The sequence below is a fragment of the Medicago truncatula genome, chromosome 4, assembly GCF_003473485.1.
Source record: "Medicago truncatula cultivar Jemalong A17 chromosome 4, MtrunA17r5.0-ANR, whole genome shotgun sequence".
In the NCBI taxonomy this organism is placed as follows: Eukaryota; Viridiplantae; Streptophyta; class Magnoliopsida; order Fabales; family Fabaceae; genus Medicago; species Medicago truncatula.
In genome coordinates this window covers 12,340,002-12,363,594 of record NC_053045.1, presented here as the reverse complement: position 1 = coordinate 12,363,594, position 23,593 = coordinate 12,340,002, and the positions used below count along the sequence as shown (strand labels likewise).

Here is a 23,593-nt window from a genome sequence, read left to right as displayed (position 1 = left end):
AGAAAAACAGTGTACAGATCTGAGACTTTAAACCCCTCCGGCAAGTTGGTGAAGAAGAACGACATGGTGGACTGACATCGGCGGTTGAAGTAACCACGTCGTTGTTCTTTGGCTGGTCCTCTTCTCACATTTGTGTCCCTAGTTGTCCCTTTCCCACCCTTATTTTCTCTCTCTAGGTTCCTCTCCCCTTCTCTAATGATGTATGTGATTTATATTATGAACCAGATATATCATTGATTGAATGAATTTAAAAAGTCAAAATTTACTTATAATGGACAACAGAGGGAGTACAATTTTAATTCTGTATTCAAGTTTTTTTTTCCCTTTATAATCCGGTTTATCTGTTATTGTAAGAAACAAATCACTTTTTATATTAACACAAAGAATAAAATTAACTTGTAGAAATTTATGTTATTTCTGTTGAGATATTTATGTCACATAAAATATTAGGAACTCAATAAAAAAGTTAAATAAAATATTTAGTAGATAAGATCAAAAGTTTGTTGAGGTATTTATACCAAATTAAATATTAATTTTAAAAAATAGTAAAATAATAATAGTATGAATAAACGTAGAAGTGACATGTGACATAAAAAAACTTTACTTTATATATATACTATTGATTAAATAGCTTATGTATCTAATCGATATTAGGTATAAATACATTAATCATTAAAGCAATTTAAAAATATATTATTATTACAATAACGACGAATTGAGTAGTTTAAGACAAGCAGTCAATAAAACAAAACAAAATCCGAAGATTCTGGAGAAAGTTAGATAATATGGCTGCGAAACTTATGCAAGCTCTTCAGTACAGTTCCTATGGCGGAGGAGTGTCTGGATTGAAGGTAATATTGATTCATGACCCATTTCTCATCTTTTTCAATAGATTCATTATCTTTTTCTTCAAATCTGCATTTGCATCACTAAATCTGATTCAATTCAATTCAATTATTGGTTTTAAAACAGCATGCTGAAGTTCCTGTACCAATTCCAAAGACTAACGAAGTTTTACTCAAATTGGAAGCAACTAGCATCAACCCAATTGATTGGAAGATTCAGAGTGGTGCTCTTCGTGCTATCTTTTTGCCTCGAAAGTTTCCCCACATACCTTGTATGACTCACTCTTCCACCTTCTTTTTTACTTCTGCTGCCTATAGTTTGACTTGTAAAAATTTATTTACTTGTTTGATCAGCATAATCGCCTTTCCAAGTGTTTGTGTCATACTAAAGATATAACTCATGATATGTCTGTCTGCTAATGGCTTGAGACCTTGGAGTGTGCTCCACTCCTCCTCAAGGTCTCAGGTTCAATTCTATCCGGTGCAAATTGGGGTCGGTTAGTTTAGCTTAAAAAAAAAAAACACTCATGATAGGTTCGGTGTTGATATCGAAACCAATCGATGTCCAAATAGCAAAACAGATCTTGAAATCCGTTCCAAACCGAATATTATTGGATGTTTCGGGATCTTATTTCATGAAAAACCACATGAACCGGATTCAGATTCATTTTTCAAAACTGAACTGATCGGCTAATGCCCCCATCTCTAAGTTATGTTCAGTTTATGAAAACAGCTCTAGATAATAGTTTATTGAAACAAATTATAGCTTGTATGAACATAATTTGACTATTTTTTTTATATTTTTTTTAATGTGGAAATGAGTTTATTTATTAGCATAGTAATTTCTCAAGGTGTTTATGTGATACTAAGGTTCTGTTTGGGAGGGGATTTTGGAGGGTTAAGTCTATATTTTGAAATATTATTGATATTTTTAAAAAATTGAAATTACAATATGATAAATGATCATATAATACTTCAATCAGACTTAATTCATTTAAAAAATATTTTATAGTGTCTGTAATTTGAAAAAGAAAAGTAAGTCCTCCCCTTCTAAACCCTCTATCCAAACATATCCTAAAGGAATAGGTTATGACATGTATGGTTTTTAGTTTATGAAAATAGCTTCGAAGTAGAGTTTATGAAAACAACTTTGAACTATAGTTTATGAAAACAACTTATAGCTTATATGAAAATAATTCTCCTATATTTTTTTCTCTCTTTGATTGTAGAAATAGCTTATATATAATATAAGTATTTAAATGATAAACATGTATTCTATAAGTGTTTAATTGAACTGTTAATACAATTAGACTCATTTCCTACTCACTTTTACTTACAATATAATTAAGATTCCTTTGCTCTTGGGACTTTGATTCAGGCACTGATGTAGCTGGAGAGGTGGTAGAGGTTGGACCACAAGTCAAGGATTTCAAATCTGGCGACAAAGTTATTGCTAAACTCACACATCAAGTACTTATCTCTTTCTTTCACTTCCTTAGGTTTCTGTTTTCCATTCTTCATATCATCTGTGTTAATTCCAGTGTAAATTACAACACAATTTCATGAATGAGATGATTTTCTATTCTATATCTATACTAGTTTAATAACACATACCCTTTCACGGTGCTCGTGTCTGAAAGAAATTTCGTACATGTGTCAAAAGTTCGAAAGTTTGCAATGTGTCAACTTTGTCCCTCATTTTTTCAATATTGCAGACTAGTCCATCACATATCAAAATATTGATCAAGTTAGTCCTTTTGTTAGTTTCAGTCTGTTAAGTGGTGATGTGTCACGTTAAGTGATATTCTGGCACACAAGTCTTAGTTCAGGTACGCAAAAGTCAGGGACGAAATCGAGAAAACGCTAGGCTTTTAAATGAAAATATCCAATATCTATTTCTGGTTGTTTTCTTCCTCTTTTCTTCTCTGAAACCGGTATGTAAAGAAACTAAATCACTAATCTATAGCTTGGACTGAACTGAACTGTGCAGAACTGTTAGTAATGGTTCAGTTTTTTTTTTGGTTCAGTTCAGTTTTTGGTTTTTTTACCCACCCCTAGCAATTTTATTACAAACCTGAATAAAGTTTACTACCATGATGATCTTATTCCTGTGACTAATAAAATTATTATACAGCTTATAGTCCTCCACCAAGTCAAAAGATAAACTCAAACATGGTTTTTATACTCGTTGAATGGGTCTCACCATTTACCATGGTTTTACCATTTATTTGTGTTTAGAACTCCTTTAGCAAGAGGATTAAAGTAGAACAAATGTCATAGACCATTAAGATGTGAAGAACAGACCATTAAGCTCACCGTATTTAGGAGTTTTCAACATTATGATAGATAATGGTTCAGATATGAATAAACACCAATGATAATTATGCCAACAGAAATGGTTACATTAACAAACTGCTGCAACAGGAAAATAACTGCATAAAATTAACAAACCTCTAGGAATTAGAGAACCTAGTCTCTCCCAAACCAAACTATATACAAAATACCCAGTGCCCTCCCTTTTCTCTTTCAACCTATATTTATAATTCAGACTACCTACAGCAATTACTAGCGGTTACTGCCCACACTATTTAATAATAATAATAAAAATAATAATAATGATAATAATAAAATAAACTGAATGTCAATAAACTGCTTATTACTAACAATGCCTAACACATTAGTTGGGAGAGAAAATAAAAAGTGCAAAAATACCATAGACCAACCATGGTATGGATATACTCCATTCCTATTTATAAGCAAAAATCAGTTGAAGAAGGTTGATGTATTTGATCCATATTTTTAACCAAATTCATCAACTTTCTTTGACTCATTTTTTCTTATAAATAGGAACGGAGGGAGTAGCCATGTTGAATGATCTCCAAACAATGTCTATGCTAACAGAATGGAACTATCACTAGAAATGGAATCTATGGAAAACACAAAAGTATGAAACCAAAATGATGCTTCTTCGGGTCCATTATGCGCATCTGGGAACCAAATTGAAATGCAATCATCTTTGAACAAGTTGCAACTACCCAAACAATATTTCCATTTCTATTACAAGTTTCCCCTTGACTTTAGAGCTTAACCACGCCTGTGTTTCTCCAACAAATTTTAGGGCCACTCATCAACAAATCTAAAAGTATAAACAGATTTTAAAGCTTGCGCGTGTTTCAAATTTAAAGACTTTCTGCTTATGCTTTCGGATTTAAAAGACATAGACATGACTCAGGCATATTATTAAGGGGTAATAGTCATTTTGGTCCCTGAATGCGTAAGGAGTAGTCGCAATAGGCCCTCAATGTATCAAAATTTCAAAATAGTCCCTGATTGTGCACTTTGTTAATCAAAATAGTCCCTGACGTTAAAATCATCCCCCAATACTCACAATAATTCTTTTTATATAGGGACTGAAATGACAATAAGCAAGTACTGGTAAGGACTTATATGACAATAAGTAAGTGTATTGAAGGACTAATATGACAATATTAACGAAGTATTTTAATGTCAAGGACTATTTTGACTAACGAGGTGCACAATCTGGGACTATTTTGAAATTTCGATATATTGAGGGACTATTGTGGCTACTCGTTACAAATTCATAGACCAAAATGGCTATTACCCCTATTATTAATATGCAGAGTAATCGCATAAACTTTTCAAGCCACTACCCATTCTTTACACTCCGAGGGTCCCTAAATTATGGAGAGATATTAAAATTTCTTATGGTTTTAGAGAAGAAACCAGAAATAAACAAGTTTTTAAATTTGAAATTCTAGCTTGTATCAATTTGGTTCCCGACTTTTTCTTACGTGTACTAAAATTTGTGTCACAATGTCACTTAACGTGACACATCGCCACAAAAAAAAATGAAAAAACCACTACATAGCAGACTAAAATTAACGGAGGGACTAACTTGACAATATTTATATAAAATGAGGAACTAAGGTTATGAAATGTCTAATTCCAGCGACTAAATTGGGTACTTTCTCATAGATAAGTACAATTATAATAGATTTCTACTTTTGGCCAATTGGTAAATCAAACAAGAACATGGAGTGGAGCTGTGGTGGTAAAAATTATCTTTTGAACCAACCAATTCAATTTGTTGTCTAACATCCTTATTTGACCCTACCAGACATGGGGATACAAGCATACACAGTGGTTATGAAGGTTTTAAGAATTAGATGGAAAAGGTAGAAGATAACAATCTTGTTTTGATTAGCCTTACCTATAAAGGTATTGATTTGATTAGCCTTACCTCCTTGTTTGGAGATGTCGTTTGTCCGGCTAGACCACATGATTGATCACAAGATATCAACCTTCCTCTGCCTCTAACCTTACCTTCTATTGATTACATACTAATATTTCTTTATTGCCCCTCATGGTTGTGAAAGTTCAGATTTCGAGCTTAGACATCAAATAACCTTCTTTTTAATAAAGATGTATTATTAATTTGTTTATCTGAATTCTGAAATCTAAGTGTGATGCATGAAGATGCCGCATGATTTATACTGTGAAATTATATATATCGCTGTGTTACAATTTTGATTATATGCTCTTCCCCAACTTGTGGTACATGTGCACCAGTAACATTGAAAGGTTTCTCAATCCACAACTCTAGGACTGATCCTATCTCCAATCCAACTTTCTTTTTATTTCATATACAATATATTAAATACAATGGTTATATTTGATATCCAATTTTGTGTCATGTTAATGACAGTATGGAGGTGGACTAGCTGAGTTTGCCGTGGCTAGTGAGAGCTTAACAGCTACCAGACCACCTGAAGTCTCAGCTGCTGAAGCTGCGGGTTTACCTATTGCCGGTTTAACAGCTCGTGATGCCCTCACAGAAATCGGAGGAATTAAGCTTGATGGGACTGGCGAGCAGAAGAATGTTTTGGTAACTGCTGCTTCAGGTGGTGTAGGTTCATTTGCTGTTCAACTTGCCAAACTAGGGAACAACCACGTGACAGCCACTTGTGGTGCTCGCAACATTGACTTCGTTAAGAGCTTAGGCGCTGACGAGGTTCTTGACTACAAAACTCCGGAGGGAACATCACTGAAGAGTCCATCTGGTAAAAAATATGATGCAGTAATACATTGCACCACTGGAATACCGTGGTCAACTTTTGATCCTAATTTGAGTGAAAAAGGAGTTGTCGTGGATTTAACACCTGGTCCTAGTTCAATGTTGACTTTTGCACTGAAGAAACTTACTTTTTCGAAGAAGCGGTTGGTGCCATTTGTTGTAACTGTTAAGCGTGAGGGCTTGGAACATCTTGCTCAACTAGTGAAGGATGGAAAACTCAAGACAATTATCGACTCTAAGTTTCCTTTGAGCAAAGCTGAAGATGCTTGGGCTAAGAGCATTGATGGCCATGCTACTGGAAAAATCATTATTGAGCCATAGGCTCAGTTTGCTTGGTGATATTGTATTTATAATTTCTATTTTTCTACACAACTTTTACGTGCGTTCATGTAGAAATTAATAATTTGTAATATACCATATGCTGTAAGGATCTTAAATTCATATATGTCTTTATTCTCTCTTACTGGTTTGTACAATTGAATGTGATATAGACTAGTTTTAACACCCGTGCAACGCACGGGGAGAAAAATGATTATAAATTACACTCATATATAGTTGACATAAAATCCTCTATGCATATGGGGTAGGAGTTACAATAATTGGTTAAGTTATACAGTCAACGTTTAATAGTGGAGTAATCATAATTCTAAATTTTCATATAGAAGGTTAACTTTGTATCCTTCGAACCATAGCTCAAGACCACGTACAGGCTTACAGACTATCAAAATAACCTCAAGGCCATGTACATCAAAATGACAACATTCAATAATATATGTAGTTTAAAGTAAAAACAGGCTTCAAAGTTGATACTCCTAAGAAAGCAAAAAACCAGCAGAATTGCAGACAATATCAGGCCTGTAATGAGAAAAAGTAAGTTGGTTAAGTTTGGTGTGTTTTTTCATCAAAAAATAAATAAATTTGGTGTGTTTGTCTTGTTAAATATGCAAGCATTAATACACATAATCATGTTACCTTGTGTTCTGAATTTGCTGTTTGTATTTGATGTCCCTACAAATTTTCGAACACTTCCGGATATACAACATTCAAAGTTGTAGTGCAAGTGTTCCCATCTTCATCTAAGATTAACATCTTCAAACCTTTTTTTGTTGTAACTCTAGAGATTGCTACATATAGTTGGCCATGCGTAAAAACTGGTCGAGGTAAATACATCCCAACCTTGGAAAGAGATTGTCCTTGACTTTTGTTTATTGTCATTGCAAAGCATAAGCAAATAGGAAATTGTCGGCGAGAGAACTTGAAAGGTAGACCGGAATCAGTAGGTACCAAATCCATCCTTGGAATATATACACTTTCACCAATATTTTTTCCAGTGATAACTGTGGCAGTTATAATATTCTTTCCTAACTCCTTAACTTGAAGCCTTGTACCATTGCACAAACCGCTTGCTTGATCAATATTCCGCAAAAGCATTACAGGCACACCAACTTTTAGAGTTAAACGATGATTAGGTATCCCAGAGCACTTGACATCATTTAAAAATTCTGATGTAAACCAATCGCTTTGAACCTGGTAATCCTCATCAGACTTGCATGGTGTATCAGAACTTAAATAAGTTTTAGAGTCACCAGGAATCATAGATAGTACAAAATCATTTACTTGTTCAACAATCTCTAAGGTTGGAGCAAGGATTGCTTGATCTTCAAAATAATTAGCATTTGCAATATTTTTAACTATATCTGGATAAACAAAATCAACCAAAGAAAGTAATGGATTCTCACCATGTAAAATGCACAGCTCTTCAGGTATTTGAATGTGTGCTTCTCCATTCTCATCTGCATTTAGTAAACCATCCCCAATTTTCAATATCCAATCCGCAAAGTGTTTGAGTTCATTGCGTGATTGGTTTGTAGTATCACCGGTCAACCTCATGTTCTTTGTCAACTTCAATACTTTGCAGTCCTTCCATATTTTTGATGAACTAACTGTTGCCTTAACAATTGCAGCTCTAGGACCATTTCTAACAACCGGCAGAATCTGTCTGAAATCTCCACCCAATACAACAACTTTTCCACCAAAAGGTTTTTTACAGTTATCCTTATTAACCTTTTTCATCAAATCCCTCATTGTTCGATCAAAAGCTTCAAAACAAAATCTATTCATCATTGGAGCTTCATCCCAAATGAATAGGCTGGTTGCTCTTAACAATTTGGCTCTAATAGAAAGTTGTGTCACATTGCAAGTAGATTTCTCATTTATATCCAATGGGATGCAAAATGTTGAATGAGCAGTTTTCCCATTAGGGAGCAGTAATGAAGCAATTCCACTTGAAGCTACGTTAAGCACAATTTTTCCTTGTGATCTGATAGCAGCAGAAAGTGTTTTCCACAAAAAAGTTTTCCCTGTCCCACCATATCCATACAAAAAATAAAATTGACCATCTCCAGATAAAACAGATGTCATTATCTTTGTATAGACCAAATGCTGCTCTTCAGTCAGTTTTTCAACCAAACTTGCATGTAAAATACCTAACTCAGTTCTGTCATAGTTGAGTTCATCTGCTATGAGCTTATTTTGAAATTCAATGACATCATCAAACTCAGGGGTAGGCATGGTTTTGTAATCTTCTAGTGATCTTCCATTTGCCATCAATAAATTGTCAACCTCAATGAGACAAAGGTTTTGTAACTCATCATCACAGATTTGTAAATCTACATTAATTTAAATATAGACATCAGAATACATTTAATTGAAATAAACAGTGCTTAAATTTCATAAATGTTAACTGAAAACATCACCTGGAATGTTTAGTGTCTTTCTTCTATTGTAAAGAATGCCATCAGACAACAACTTCCAAGTAGAATTCCAAACCTCAAGTGGGTTGTTCATTGTATTCATGTTAAGCAATCTCACAAACAACTTCCTCATTTGATTACCTGTAGCCGTGTTGAAACCTTCTTGAATTCCATCTATAAACTCTTTATCATCTTTCAAAAGGCCTAATTCATTGCAAGCTTCCTGAAATGTTTTACAAATCTTGCCATTGACAGTTTTAATACTTTGGTAACTTGTGCATCCCCTTTGCATTGTCAACAATACTCTCAAGTAATATAACTCTCCAGCACCAACAGGGACATATGTCAGCCTTCCAATACTAAAACCTTGCTTTCTTGGTTGCCACAATTGTTTATTAGGCAAGTAAACAAATTTTGAAGGGAATTCGGCATATGTCAGACCACGACCCTCTTCATATATTTCATTCGCCTTAAACCATGCAAGAAACATTGTGTCTATCATTTCACGATAATTCACAATATTCTCAATTGAACTATTGTCTCTAAAAGTAACAGGTTGTTGATTTTCCAAATGAATGCTCAATCTGATAACTGCTGGAAACTTTTGATGAATGTCAAATTTGAAAATCCGCCAAGCAGACTCAGATGGAGACAAATATCTGCAATCATAAAACCGTTTGATTTCATCAATAGGTTCTTTTTCATGTGAAACACCTTTTCCATTTGTGATTTCAATATTGGAACGATCAGGCCCCTTGTTGACATATTTGAATAAATATTTGATGGCATTGGACTTATTGCAATATTCAACATTAATATGTCCTTGATACCTCATAAGTAGAAAGGGATTGTAAGGCACAACACTACCATTATCCAATTTAATACCATTTTTTTGCACAGTTACTCCAGTATCACGTCTCTTGTAAGTTGGATAACCATCATCATCAATGGTTGTTGATAATTTATACTTTTTAGGAAAATACTTGGAGCATCTATGAACCTTCATGCAAGGAGAATTAAGATTGGCTTTTCCACATGGTCCGTGCATCATGAATGTCGCGACAGCACTGTGTAGCTTTGGATATAACTTTGGATGGGGGATTTCAGCTGATATTACCTTGTCAATATCCCGACTGGTAATTAACTTGTGTTTACCATCTAACCACAATAATATATGTGCATGTGGAAGGCCTCTCTTCTGAAACTCGACAGTATACATACCTATGGTAACAAAAAAATAGCATATGACATTAATATAGATGAGGTTCAAAGTATATAATAATATTTATTGAGAGCAATCCCTTTTTTGTTATTTTTAATATGCATATTAAACGTAAGACTTGCCTGCAATAACCTTTCCAAATATTTCATTCTTTTTGAAGTCTGCCATGATTTCATCCAACTTCATTTTGAAGACTCTACACACAATATCAGGTCGGTCAGATGCTTGAAGTCCTTTGGAAGTAACAAAGTCACGTATTTCTGGCCAATTTGAATTGCATGTGACTGTAATGAACAGATCCGGATAACCAAACCTCTTACAAATACCCATTGCATCTTGACAATTGTTAAACATATATCTTGGACCTCCTGTAAAAGAATCTGGAAGTATGACACTCTTTCCAATAAGTGAAGCGTCCACATCTCCGCTTTCAATAGCTTCTTTTAGACCACTCAACAGATCACTTCTAATAGTTTGTTGATTTTCTCTTATGAATGAAAGGCGTTGGGCCTCTATCATAGTGTAACAATCTACCAAAAATTGTTGAAACAGCCTCTTGGAGTAAACAATGTTGCCAAACTCAATCTTTCTCTCTTGAATGCGAAATGCCATGAATTCCCTAATTGTAGTTCTATCATGCTTCTCTTTTTCTTGGCCATCTTCTATTTCTCTATGAGGGATGTCTGGTTCCCAACCATTTTCCCCCAAAGGAAAGATCAATGGGTATTGAAGTGGCAAGAACAAAACATGAGTTTCATGAATCCTAGTAAATCCAAGGCTTGTATCATGAACTATGACATCTCTACCAATATCTGAATCTTCAAAATCACCAACAATCAAACCTGCAACCTCGTCAGCGGTAGGAATATTGTGCATTCTTGAATCATTTGCACGCTTTCTAAATAATCTCAAGGCTAACGAAGGAGCATTGCCAGCTTCAACCATATCTCTGACCTTTCTAAATGATTTTGAAAGTGGATTATACTCATCAATCATTTTGGTTAGGTCTTTAACTAACGAAATGTCAATTTTATCTGAACTATTTCCAGACCTGATTAAGAAATTTAAGATAGAGATCAAAATGCTGACAATAATATAGTACTATAAAGTTCAAACATCACAAAGCTGAATAGATATAACTTCATTACCTAAAATGTCCAGCTCTATTTTCAACTTCATTTTGTGTATCATAGATGTATAATTGTGCAAACTTTGGAGTCGTTCCTGGTTCAGGCAACAAAGACCCGATTCTATGGTAATTTTGTCCACCCAATATAAATTGGGGAGGCCCACCACCATTGTTGATTGTCGTTTGTATATTACCTCCCATGGAAGTAAAGGCAAACATGCTATTGTATGCTCTATAGTTATCCTTAAAATGCTTGCTTCTACGATCATAACCATTTATTAAGGATAACAGTAAACGTGGTGGTCTTGTGATAAGAGGAAGTTCAACTTTCCCTTTTTGACAACAAATAGAAAAATCTATATCACTGCCTCTTCTTGATTTCTCTGATCTTTCCTCATACCACAATTCAGCAAAACACCTTTTACATGTAAACTCAGGTTGTCCAAAATGTATCAATCCTGAAAAAACAATTGATACAAATGTAATAAACATTATACCTTTAAACTTGTTCTCTCTAGTAAGAGATAATGTAAATGAAAGTAATTAAAGGACATACCTTCAACTTCAGCACTTGCATATATTGTAGATTTTAAGGAATTAATATCATATCCAATATTAGATGAAGCTGTGTTGATAAGAAATAAAGTGTAATTAAAAAATATGTACATATATATGTGACAATTGAAAAAAAAAAACTTATAAGTTCAATCACATACCATTGGTGTTAATACCATCATCAAAGTCTAATCTTTGAACACCTATATATTGGTGTTTGTTTGAAAACTTTCTTGAATATTTGCCATTTATTTTTTGGGATGAGGCGTTGATAACTTCGGATAATGCCAATGACCCAGCTGTAATTCAATATAGATAGTGTTATTAATACGATCTTGAATATATAACATTGATATTATTATTAATACTAACATAAAACAAATGAATGTGTCAAACCTGAACGTTCTTGAGAGTGTTGTGTTTGTGTTGATGATTGTCCAGTTGAGAATTTTGATTTGTTAATTGCAGATGACACTGGAGTTAAGAATTTAGAGTTTGGTTTTCTAATTCTCTTTGATGGAATGTTAAAATCTTGAGTTAAGTTTGCAGTATCAACACAATCTATTGGGCACTCTGTTATGTAACAAATATCATTGTTAATATTGTCCTAAGTTTATAAAATATCATAATGAAATGAACAGTTATATACGAACATAACTAATTTATTCTAGGCTAAACTGCACTTTTCACCCCTTAAGTTTCGAAATGTTGCGATTTTGGCCCCCTATTAAAAAAAATGGCAATTTTGGCCCCCTTCGTCCCAAAATTGTTGAGAAGACGCCAGATGTCCCAAATAAGGGGTCATAATTGCAACTTTTTGTAAAGATAAGGGGTCAAAAGAGCATATTTACCTTATGTTAGAAGGTCAAAATAGCATATATCCCTAAACATTGGGGTCACTTTTGCCATTTTTTTTAATAGGGGATCAAAATTGCAACATTATAAAACTTAGGGGCGAAAAGTGTTGTTTAGCCTTTATTCTATTGTAATATAAAAACAACCCTTATACATTATGAAATACCTGAATTTAAAAGGGACAGAGGAATTCGGTTTGCCTTTCTTTTATTCACAGTAGCTTTGCTCAGATGACTATTGTTGGAGACTATATCCATTGGCCTAACATTTTCTGTCATTGAGGGGTAATGTAGGAGCCAATAGTTAAAGGAAAAGATAAACAAAATCATGTATATGCCAAAGTCTATAGGAAACATGGAAACAAATTGTGAAATACACTACACATACCTCCAGCTGACGGAGCATTGATGTTGGCATTTTTCTTCATTGCATACTTCCTCTTAAACCTTGCAATTTTTGCATTTGTAGAGTCCATGTTGTGTTATGAATTATCATGCAAGTGCAAAAGATACATCAATGCATTATGAAAATAGATCTATAAACCGGAAAAGAAAATTAGAAGCATGTCATGCTGATGAATTTGGTTGTTGAGGAGATAGAAGGGATAATACTTTTGAGCAAACCGAGAAAATGAAGAGTGCTCAGATACCAATAACACAAACTAAAACTTGTGCTAGTGATAGAGATCACGTGTGGCCTTAGGTTGTTTGCTAGAACCATTGAGTAATATTGAATTAAGCCAATTTGCAATTCAAGAATTAGTTTGTTTTAGTCATAATGTCAGGAACTTTTTTATTTTATTTTTTATTTTATATTAATGTCAGGAACTAAACGTAAGAAATTATTTTATTTGTGACAAAATACCTATTTTTTCCTTTAAGTTTGACAAAGATGTCAAATTAGTCCCTTAAGTTTCAAATATATCCTTATTATCTTTTTAAGTATCTATTTAAAACATAAAAACTTCAAATAGATACATTAAATTAACAACTTATATGAAACTAAAAAAAATTTAAAAGACCTATTTGAAACTTAGAAAATTGATTAAGTCAATAATTAAATTTAATTCTTCTGAATAATTTATTTTTGGCGGAACTCATTAACCATTTAAATCAATTTTTTTTGTTTTATTTTTTTATTAATCGTTGTAAACCTATAGAAAATAGATTAGATAATAGATACAAAAGTGACATATGATAGAGTAAAAGGCTATGTACAACACCTATTGAAATTTGTCATTATATATTGCTTTTTATTGATATGATGTGAGAAAAAGTTCATTGGGACTGAAAAATGAAAAAGCATTTCTCTTGTTGCAAAATATGTCACAGTCAAATTTAGGTTAGAAAAAAGTAGGTGTGTAGGATTGATAAACCTTATCAAATCCTATCCTATTATCTTGAAACTGGTAAAAGTAACAGACCGTATATCAAATCCTATTAATCGGTGATTGAACTTTTCAATTAATAATGCTCCTTCTGTTTTACAATGAGTGTCGTTTAAAGTTTTGACATATAGATTAAGAAATGAAATGAAATAATTATTAGGCATAACACTTTTATTAAACTACCTATAGTTTATAAGAAAAGATAAACTTAAAGTTGCATTGAAAATTGTGTGAGAGAAGGTTGAGTATTTATTGAAGGTAAATTTGAAAGAAAAAAATTAAAGTTATATTAAAAATGTAAAGTGACATTCATTTTGAAATAAATTTTCACTCATTATAAAAGAGGGAGTAGCAATTTGATTGAATTGGATAAAAAATAGAGGGAGTAGCAATTTGATTGAATTGGATAAAAGAATTATAATTATGGGAGAGTTTATTGATAGATAGAGTTGTGGATGTGTGCTGCTGATTACAATTTTTTTTTTTTTTTGAAGTGTCTACTGATATAAATTTCTTGGCACTATTAATTTGTAAATTAGCATTGTGTGTGCTCATTTTATTAATGAAAATTACTTTGCCTTTAAAAAAAATAGAAAACAGAAGCATGTTACAAACAAAGCGATAAAATCAAAAGATATAAAGGATGTTATCAGCAAAATGTTGTATAATCTACCTTAGGAAAAAAAATATATACTCCCAACACAAAAAATCAGAGGATATAGAAAGGATACACATGCGTGTAATGGGTAAAGGCTTAAATGAATCTTTTTTAATTTTTGGAACAAAACCATGAAAACTAAAGTTTTATGCTGGCTGTAGAAAAATAACACTAAACTTACATATTTTCCTTACAAAAGAACTATCTGAAAAAAGTTTCTTAATAAGGTTTTTTTTTTTTTGAAGGAAGGGTTTCTAATAAGTTGTTATCGAAAAAAAGTTTGAATATCATCTGGTCAAGTTGTAGATTCAATTTTTTTTGAGAGAAAGTTGTTGTAGATTCATTGCAAATCTGACTTTCTTCATATTTAAATATTTAACTATGAAGTTCATTTTTTTTAGTTTGGTTACTTATAAATATTATTTAAAGGAATACCTTGAAAATGTGATGCAAAGTGAATGACAACAAAGTGACTTGATTAAAAAATCAATTTGCTGAATAAAAAAGAAACTGATAATTACTTAAACATACCACTCTATTGCCAAATCTGCCACATGGGCATTAGAGTTACAAAATAACAGGCCCACTGCCACTGGGATTAAACAGTACTTAAATAAGACTACTACTAACTTAAATAAACCACAAATGAAAAGGTCCACTGCAACTGGGATGACAGCTGACTTAAACAAATTACTACTAATTGGCCCACTGCCACTGGACTCAAATTGTACTTAGAAATTACAACCAAAATGAAGAAACTAACAGAGGGTCAATATCTTTGACCTTTTGAATTGCATAGCAAAACACAAACTTAATCAAACATTTCCAGCCATAATGACACGGGTATCTAAAAAAACCAAACTACAACCAGCCAAGTACAGTCAATCATGTGACTAAATTTTTTCAATCTTAATGTTCCTCTTGAGCAATTTGATGGGAAGGTTGATTTCCTCAACTTCATTAATTTCAGGTTGAGGTAAAACTCTTTTGACAATTTTGCGTGTAGTTGATTTGACCAAACAGCAGTTAGATACTTTCTTTGATGCACCAACATCAAGGTCAACCGCAACAGAAGAAAATTTAGGCAACAGATCTTCAGATATTCCAATAGGTGTTCCCTCAACAATGATGTTTTTGTCTTTATCAATGGTTTCGCTCAAACTTCCAAGGTCCTATAAAAATTCAATGATGAAAGTGAAGTCAACAATGTATGCAATAAAAGGCTGAATTAATAATAATTTAAATAATAAATATAAATAATCATAACATAAATTATAACAATAAGAAAGTATACATGTGATTGGACACTTGATGAACCAACCACTAACACATCCTTCCCCTTGTCCAACAGAGAACTCAAAGACCCCATCTCCTAATAAAATCAATCACACAATGAAGTTGATGTTAAATACTGTTAATTGATAATTATGATTGATATAGTGAAAAAAAATGCACGCTTTATAATTAAAGTGCAATAATAATAATAATAATAATAATAATAATAATAACAACAACAACATGATGGCATAAATAAAATACAAATAAACACATACATTGGTATTTTTTATAAAGGTTGCTTCTTCCTTAGCCCACTTTGCCTTAAATTGGTTGATAATCACCCCATCAGTGCACACTTTCTTCACCCTAAATGATTGCTCAAATCTAGGACTGATAGCAGTTTTGAATTCAACCTTGAACAGGTATGTGCAGTTGACCAATGCAGCAATCTCAGTTGGAAGCACACCCTCGTCAGCCCTCTAAATTCATCCAAGAACCAGAAAGGAAATGTTAAAGCCTATGATATAAAGAAATCTGAATGTAACACATATAAGTGAAAGTTATTTTTTTTTACATGTGTTTCCAAAATGTCAGCACAACTTTTATTGAACAACATTGTTGCATCACGGTCAAACAAAACAAAGGTTGCACAATCACTATCATCCACAACTCGCACCTTTATAGAATACCTACATTTTCAGCAATTATATATGAGTTAGTGATTTAATTTTAATATTGCAGTTACAGTACATACTTAATCATGTAAAGCATTAACAATGTGGTTTGGTCTTGACCTTGGAAACACTTTGACCACATGCCTATTACACTTCTCGCAGAAGTGCATCCCCTCAGCAGGATATACAGATTTGTTGCACATACAGGCCGTGTAGTACCAATTCTCAGGGTTCACAATCTGTTTAACAGTTCCAAGCACAACATACATCCCCTCCTACAATGATACAAAAAACAAAGCTTTTGGTTAAAATTGAATATTAGTAGATAGACAATATATGTGCTTATTTTAAAAAATGAAGTAGTTATGAAATGATGATTATGGTAAACCTGCTGAGAATCCTTCAATCCCTGAATAGTTGTTCTTGGAGTGTTGAATAAAAAATCTTGCAAAGGGTCAATACTTGGTTCCACAGCTAGCTGAGTAAGAGGGGATGGTGTATCATCATTTTCAATCATCCTATAAATCATGCCATAGAAAATATAATTTTAGCCATTAGTACCGCAACATAAGAGTGATGAAAACTTTATAATAGTATGTACATATGAATGGAAAATTCAAGTTAAAAAAATGATATTATAGTACCTGTTCTTAAAGGCAGTACCCTCAACACAAACAGGATTAAACTTCAACCGGGTACAATTCAGACAATTTTGAATGTGTATATTGTCTACAAATACCATATTTATAACTTCAGATATACAATTCAAGACAAAATGTAGTTATCAACAACTATAGTACTATGTTATTATTAAGTTTACATATTAGTAACTATAAGTTCACATAATAAAAGATAAAAGATAATATTTCAACAAAAACAAAAACATTATTAATGTGATAAGTTATAATACCTTGAAAAACCTTCACCTTAGCTAGTTGAATAGACACTACAACATTAGCAGTTTCACCAGTTGCCAAAAACGTGTTCAACTCATCCACATAAGTCCCAAACAAAGTGCACTGAAGCTTGTATCTATAAGATGGGTAAAAAAAATATAAGAATGTAAGGTATATAAAATATTTCTTAGTCAGAATCATGAGAAAACTTTAAACTTCCCTACCCATCAGCTTCCATGGCAATGACATTGAGTTTGGTAGCACTGCCATTGCGTTCATATTCTCTCTCTGTGCCAACACCCGTCAACATTCCAATAACATCTAATTTGACATACATAAAAAAAAAAAATTAAATGCTAAGAATGTAAGATAAAGACAATACTCTTCAAAAACTTTAGAAAATTTGCATATATACTCACCAACCAAGTAGTCACAATCATAAGAACCACCTACTATGTCAGAAATTGGAACAAACTTAAAATCAGAACCACTCACTAATGCACCACACAATGGCAAACATTTTGTTCCAAATTGGAAGTTCAGCTTATATGGATAATGGGTGGTCTTATAGCTCCCCCCATTAGCAGCAACACCCATGTTTTCAAATGAATAAACTTTGCCTTCGCGAATTTCAGATTGAAACTTATACAATAGAGTTTTTTTGATTGAGGCATGAATCCTACTCCCCTATATAAAGTTCAAAAATTTAGAATTAGTTTTCAAGATATAGTTAAAACCATAATCTAACATTCACCATTCTTCATAATACAATAGCTTTCTGATTCATTATAAAAATTACTAATTCTTTAACTTTAATCATCATCTTTATAATATAAGCACAAAACATATAACACACCTTTTTAGAGTGACAATGTTATATATCAACAACATAAGTAAAACCAAATCATTACTTATAAGGTTCAAAATTAGTGAAAATGTAAAATTAAAAAGAAGAACCTCATAATCCTTAACTATATCTCAACAAATATTAGCACTAAACATAAAACAAAACTTAATTTTTGATAGCTTATAAAATTAAAACTAATAACATTTAGCTTATTCAAAAACAACAGTTTTAAGAAAACATCATAATTTGAATGTAAAATGGTAAGTGAAAAATAAAAACCTCAGAATCCATTAACACCATTTCAATAGAAAATGGTAAAGTGTTTCTGTTGAAATCAGAAACTTTCCATAATCTAACAACTCTAGCCTTAATGTTCCAAGCTGGTTTTGATGAAGAAATTTGTGAAATTGGTTCAAAAGTTAAAGCCATTGCAGAAAATTGAAAGTGAAATTGCAAGAATAAAGCTTAGGATTGAGAAAGATTGAGATTGCAATTGTAATTGCGGTGTGGTTATCACAAATCCTAAAGCCCTCTTTATATAGACCCCATGAAACCCTAATGTTGAATTTTTAATTACAGAAAAAAGATTGAAATTTGAATAGTTCCCCCCAATTTTTACCTTGAACCAATTGCAGTAGAAACTCCCTCCAAAGTTGCGATATCAATGGCAAGTGATTGGACCTTAATTGTGCTTCAGGTTTCAATATGAGAAATAGAGGAAGGAATGGAAATTTATTGAGCTGTGAGCAATTGGGTGTTGTGCAGTTTTAGCGTAATAGCATGTATTGGGATCGATCTAGTAGAATAGGGAATAAAGCAAATGTCTTCTTTGATCTAATATACAACAAAATTGCAGAAGCATTTATGGTGAAGAGACGTTTTGAGTGGCTTAACACTGTATATGAACTTGAGAAGGAGAGAGAGATGGTCAGACGCAAAATGTTGACTATTATTTTATAAATAATATTGTTGTTTACTCATGCGGTCCTGTTTTTTTTTTTTTGGTTGATCATTATAAGATTGGGCCATTGTTAATTGGGCTTGTGATTCCCGCCAAGTTAATTTGAATGAAACATTATTATTGGTTGATCATCATTCAAGCTATATTAAGTATGCTTTTTGTATTTTAGTGAAAGCTTGATTCCTTTGTGGCATGATTAAAAGATTGACACCTGTTTTTTTATACCCTAAAAGTGTTTTTCATTTGTGTAGTTTAAAGATTGCCTCTCTTCTTTGATGAGTGATTTAGAAATCAATGATTTATGTTAATTATGTAGCTGATCCTATATGGTAAGGAAATGTTTAGTTGTTGTTGATGATCTTGATTCAGTATTCTAGTGATATAAAGTGATTGTTTTCTCCTTTTTTTTTGGTGGTGTCCGGGGTTCGAGCCCCGAACCTTTCATATATTATACATTGTCCTTACCTATTAAACTAAACTCACGGAGATAGTGGTTGTCTTCTCTAATTGTAGGGTACGCAGTGAGATCGTGTCTTATATGAAATAAGAGGAGGAACTCTTACATGGTCATAAGTCCAACACATGGCCTGTGGACACATCCAATTAGAATTAGACAGAACATAAATATTTAATTTTTATTGAATAAAACAAAGAATAGAGATAATGAGAGAATGTACTCTGCCCTTCAAATATCAATAATTTTATGTTCTTCCCTTTCTATAGCCAGTTCCTCACTTGTTTTATATTCAATTTTTTGAAAGATCAAACTTTTGTTGATCAATGGATTTCTTAACAATAGTAACTTGGTTATAAAAAAAACTTTCATTGTAGTTATTTTGAAGAGAGGAACAGTCAAATTTGGATGACTAAAGACCTAAACAAAGTTAACTTGATTTGAAGAAAAGTTTAAATACATTTGTAAGTAAAAGAAAAATCAAACGTTTGTGACAAATAGATTACCTAAGCATGATTAACTTGGTTATTAAGAAAATCTTATTATAATTTATTTGATTGGAAACAGTGGCGGAGCTAGAATTAATACTCAGGGTGGGCCAATTATTTTTAACATAGTAAATTTGTATTTTCTTATTCCAGTGATTATTAATTTTATTTTTTGTCTCTAGAATATTATTTAAACTGGTGTTTTGAGAATATTTTAACAAAAATATCATATAATTTTTATTATATTACACATATACATTTAATTGAAAAAAGAATCGTACTTTATCCACACAAATTGTTGGTGAAAGGTTTAGAATTGGATATATAATACTTTAAAGCAACATTTAAACATAGAAGGTTAATACCATGGTGGTAAGGAATTTTTTTTGTCTACCAGCATATGCCGGTTCGAAAACGCATAAGAAATTAAAAAACGTCCAAGCAGGAGTCAAACATGACGGTTTGGTAAAGCTTTGCTTAACCACTGGAGCAAGCTGTACAACTGTGATTTATTGCGTAACATATAATATATAACTTAATATATATATATATATATTTAAGGTTGGGGTGGGCCGTGGCCCACTCTGGCCAATGAGTGGCTCCACCACTGATTAGAAGAATGATCAAACTTACATGACTTTAGACTTAACCAAACTTGCGGTAGCTCCTTCCATAAGAACTCCACAGTTAAGCGTGCTTTACTTGGAGCATTTTTGGGATGGGTGACCTTCTGGAAAATTTCCCAAAAAATGTGCGAGTGAGGGCAAAACACATTGATCAATTGAAGTTATACATGGTGCGGGGACAGAAGACTTTATTATCATGTCATCAAATGTGATAGTTGAGATTGGGGGTTGGTCAAAATTGCAAAAATGGGGGGAAAAATTACACAACTAAAAATGAGAGGGCCAAAATTACACTTTAGCCAATATACAAGACCAAAATTATATTTAAACATTAACAATGATTATTTCTAAAGTCACACATACGGATGATTGTGATTTGAATACAATGTAAGTTCTCTTCCATTCACAATGAATTACATTTAATCTCTTCAAACTATTCTTAGAACATCAACCAACAATAAAAGTTTAAAGAAACAAAAATAAAAAACAATTATCATGATCGTTATTTGTTCACGCAGTTCAGTCAAGTGTGCATACCTTTACAATTACATAGGAGTTATAGTTTCATATATTTCTTTTGAGTGAATTAAGGTATGAATGTTACAAGTCTTACATATATAATACTAATTCAGATTAAAATAATACCAATGTTGAGTAATCCTATATGAACCTTGTTGGATACTAGAATGTGGATATTGCTTTCAGAATTCAAACCTTGATTTGTCAGATTGTAAATTTTAATCCCTTTGTAACAACGCAAATTAGAAGGAATATTGTATTGTTTTATTGATATATGATTGGATAACTTAAGCTATGCTACAACATCAAAACAACGGTTTAATTCAATTGTATAGATGATAAGAAAGGAACATTGAAGAAGAATTTCATTAAGAAGATAATTGATCCCACATATTTTGTACCCTACCTCTGGTGTCTTTTTTAGTTACCATGCATATATTACTGGATTAACATAATTTTTTTCATATGTGCGAGTCAAATATCAAACTCTAGATAGTTTACTTAGTCTCTTACTATTTGAATCAATTTATTGTTGGTCACCTTTATTTTAATGACAAATATTAGTTGTTAGTTTTCTTTAAAAAAATGTTAGTAGTTAATTGTAAATTAATATTTACTCTTTCTTCTATATTTAAACTCATAATCTCCGACTCTTTTTTTCTTAACTTAAATCATTTAAGCTACCCAACCATATTGGTCGCCTATTCTTATAACCTTGTGTACAAGTCTCTACAAAAAAAGTAATATGCATAATCAATTTTTTGGTAAATTTTGAAATGATTTAAAGAACAAAAATCATAATTTTGTAAGCAGGGACGGAGCTACCCCAGTTAGCATGGGTACTAGCCCAGGCTCAGCTCCAATTTTCTTTGTAGTAAGTCTAGCCATTACTAGAACTTTTAGCTTTTTCTGCGGATTTACTTGCAGATTTTTATGTAAATTTCGCAGAAATACATTTCCTGTAGATTTTGCCTAGGATTTCCTGCAGATTCCGTAGGAAATGTGAAATTATTCGCAGGAAGGAAGTAACATTTTACGATAATTTTTTTGCCTAGGCTCTATAAAATTTCTGGCTTCGCCACTGTTTGTAAGTATGTTGTGTGCCTATGATATTTATATTTAATGTATGTTTGATTGTACTTTCGGATGAGACAATCTTGATTCTAAAATCGTATAAATGATTTTGACATGTTCGATTTTTCTTAAAAGAATGAATTTTAGTCAACTCACCTTAAAAGTGTATAATTTTTTAAGTATATATTTGATTGTCAAGTCATTTTTAAACAAAATCAATTTCACATATTTAATTCTTTTAAAATTAATTTTATCATCGCATAATCAAAGATAGGAAAGTCTCATGACCATACAAGAATAATCCATTCACTACACTTTTTGGTGCCTTCTTCTTTTTTACTTTTTGGTGCATTATTACCTTTTTTTTTGTCAAGTAGTTTAGTGGCTAGAGGTCGCCCAATTTAATTATGGAGAAGTGTGGTGTCCGGGGTTCGAACCCAACCCCTGCATATAATATACAATATCTTTTACCAACTGAGTTAAGCTCACGGGAATAGTGCATTATTACTTTTTTATATGCCGATAATATGTAATATGTCCTTCATAAAGGGTGGCCACATTTGCTTCACGTATGTTGTTGGAACAAATTCGTTTTTAAAAAGGTAAAATCCCTTTCATCATAAAGAAAAGGCAATTTAATTTCACTTTTTTGTTTGTTTTGATATATAAGGTAATTAATTGAATTCAATTACTACTTGGGCAAAATTTATTGGATTCCCCTCCATTTTCCGACCCCATCCATCTTCATCACTAATCATTTCAGTTCATCACCGAAAGGCTAAAACCCACGTTAATCTCGTGTGTGTGTGTGTGTATATATATATATATATATATATATATAATGCATTTGTATCTCAAGTTTTCAAAACCAGTGATTTTGGATATGAGGTTATGAAGATTGGATTTAGTTTGTTTGAATGATTTTAATTGTTGAGGATGAAGATTAGGGTTGAAGATAAAGGAGAAGATTTTTCCAATGTTTACTATTTATTTTTCAATTTTAATTTCAGTTTTGTAATTTTTTTAATTTTTAAGTTAAATTAATTTTCATGTGTGACTGTGAGTACAGTATATAATATTTTTAATAAAAAAAATATTCACATCAGTTTTGACTAAGTCAAAATCACGAAAGACCACGTATGTGTACAACATATATCACAGAGTTAAATGAAACATAAACTTTGAAATTCGTTGAGCAAGCCATTAGCGAACTAGAAACAATCAAGTCAAAGATTTGACGTATTATGCAAAGAGTAATTTGCTATGCAAGCAACATT

General features: G+C 32.2%; 3 protein-coding genes across 3 annotated transcripts; 1 reads left to right on the top strand and 2 right to left on the bottom strand.

Annotated features, from left to right (window-relative positions):
* Positions 1-714: 714 nt before the first annotated feature.
* Positions 715-6,413, top strand: LOC11443893 (chloroplast envelope quinone oxidoreductase homolog). The gene is made up of 4 exons (XM_003605629.4): positions 715-851; positions 973-1,117; positions 2,224-2,315; positions 5,572-6,413. The coding sequence occupies exons 1-4, from the start codon at positions 786-788 to the stop codon at positions 6,259-6,261; spliced, it is 993 nt and encodes a 330-aa protein (XP_003605677.3). The 5' UTR covers positions 715-785; the 3' UTR covers positions 6,262-6,413.
* A 535-nt stretch (positions 6,414-6,948) lies between these two features.
* LOC112420771 (uncharacterized) lies at positions 6,949-12,929 on the bottom strand. Its single transcript, XM_039832624.1, has 9 exons — positions 12,842-12,929; positions 12,621-12,725; positions 11,996-12,172; positions 11,761-11,898; positions 11,601-11,669; positions 11,064-11,502; positions 10,038-10,966; positions 8,697-9,914; positions 6,949-8,609 (listed from the first exon to the last, which is right to left on the bottom strand). Exons 1-9 carry the CDS (start codon positions 12,927-12,929, stop codon positions 6,949-6,951), a joined length of 4,824 nt encoding a protein of 1,607 aa, XP_039688558.1.
* A 2,104-nt stretch (positions 12,930-15,033) lies between these two features.
* Positions 15,034-19,108, bottom strand: LOC11445665 (uncharacterized). Its single transcript, XM_039833401.1, has 11 exons — positions 18,814-19,108; positions 17,767-18,034; positions 17,572-17,668; positions 17,362-17,483; positions 17,096-17,180; positions 16,840-16,969; positions 16,572-16,726; positions 16,352-16,466; positions 16,053-16,256; positions 15,794-15,871; positions 15,034-15,671 (listed from the first exon to the last, which is right to left on the bottom strand). Exons 2-11 carry the CDS (start codon positions 17,942-17,944, stop codon positions 15,393-15,395), a joined length of 1,443 nt encoding a protein of 480 aa, XP_039689335.1. The 5' UTR covers positions 17,945-18,034; positions 18,814-19,108; the 3' UTR covers positions 15,034-15,392.
* Positions 19,109-23,593: the final 4,485 nt, after the last annotated feature.

Excerpts from the sequence above, each read along its gene's own strand:
- LOC11443893 (XM_003605629.4), top strand. The coding sequence starts at position 786 with ATGGCTGCGAAACTTATGCAAGCTCTTCAGTACAGTTCCTATGGCGGA. Across the intron at positions 852-972 it reads GAGGAGTGTCTGGATTGAAG|CATGCTGAAGTTCCTGTACC; the intron begins GTAATATTGATT and ends GTTTTAAAACAG. Across the intron at positions 1,118-2,223 it reads AAAGTTTCCCCACATACCTT|GCACTGATGTAGCTGGAGAG; the intron begins GTATGACTCACT and ends ACTTTGATTCAG.
- LOC11445665 (XM_039833401.1), bottom strand. The coding sequence starts at position 17,944 with ATGGGTGTTGCTGCTAATGGGGGGAGCTATAAGACCACCCATTATCCA. Across the intron at positions 17,181-17,361 it reads TAAGGTGAAGGTTTTTCAAG|ACAATATACACATTCAAAAT; the intron begins GTATTATAACTT and ends TGGTATTTGTAG. Across the intron at positions 16,257-16,351 it reads CTGACATTTTGGAAACACAT|AGGGCTGACGAGGGTGTGCT; the intron begins GTAAAAAAAAAT and ends GGATGAATTTAG.
- LOC112420771 (XM_039832624.1), bottom strand. The coding sequence starts at position 12,929 with ATGGACTCTACAAATGCAAAAATTGCAAGGTTTAAGAGGAAGTATGCA. Across the intron at positions 11,899-11,995 it reads ACACTCTCAAGAACGTTCAG|CTGGGTCATTGGCATTATCC; the intron begins GTTTGACACATT and ends ATTGAATTACAG. Across the intron at positions 11,670-11,760 it reads TGATGGTATTAACACCAATG|CTTCATCTAATATTGGATAT; the intron begins GTATGTGATTGA and ends TTATCAACACAG.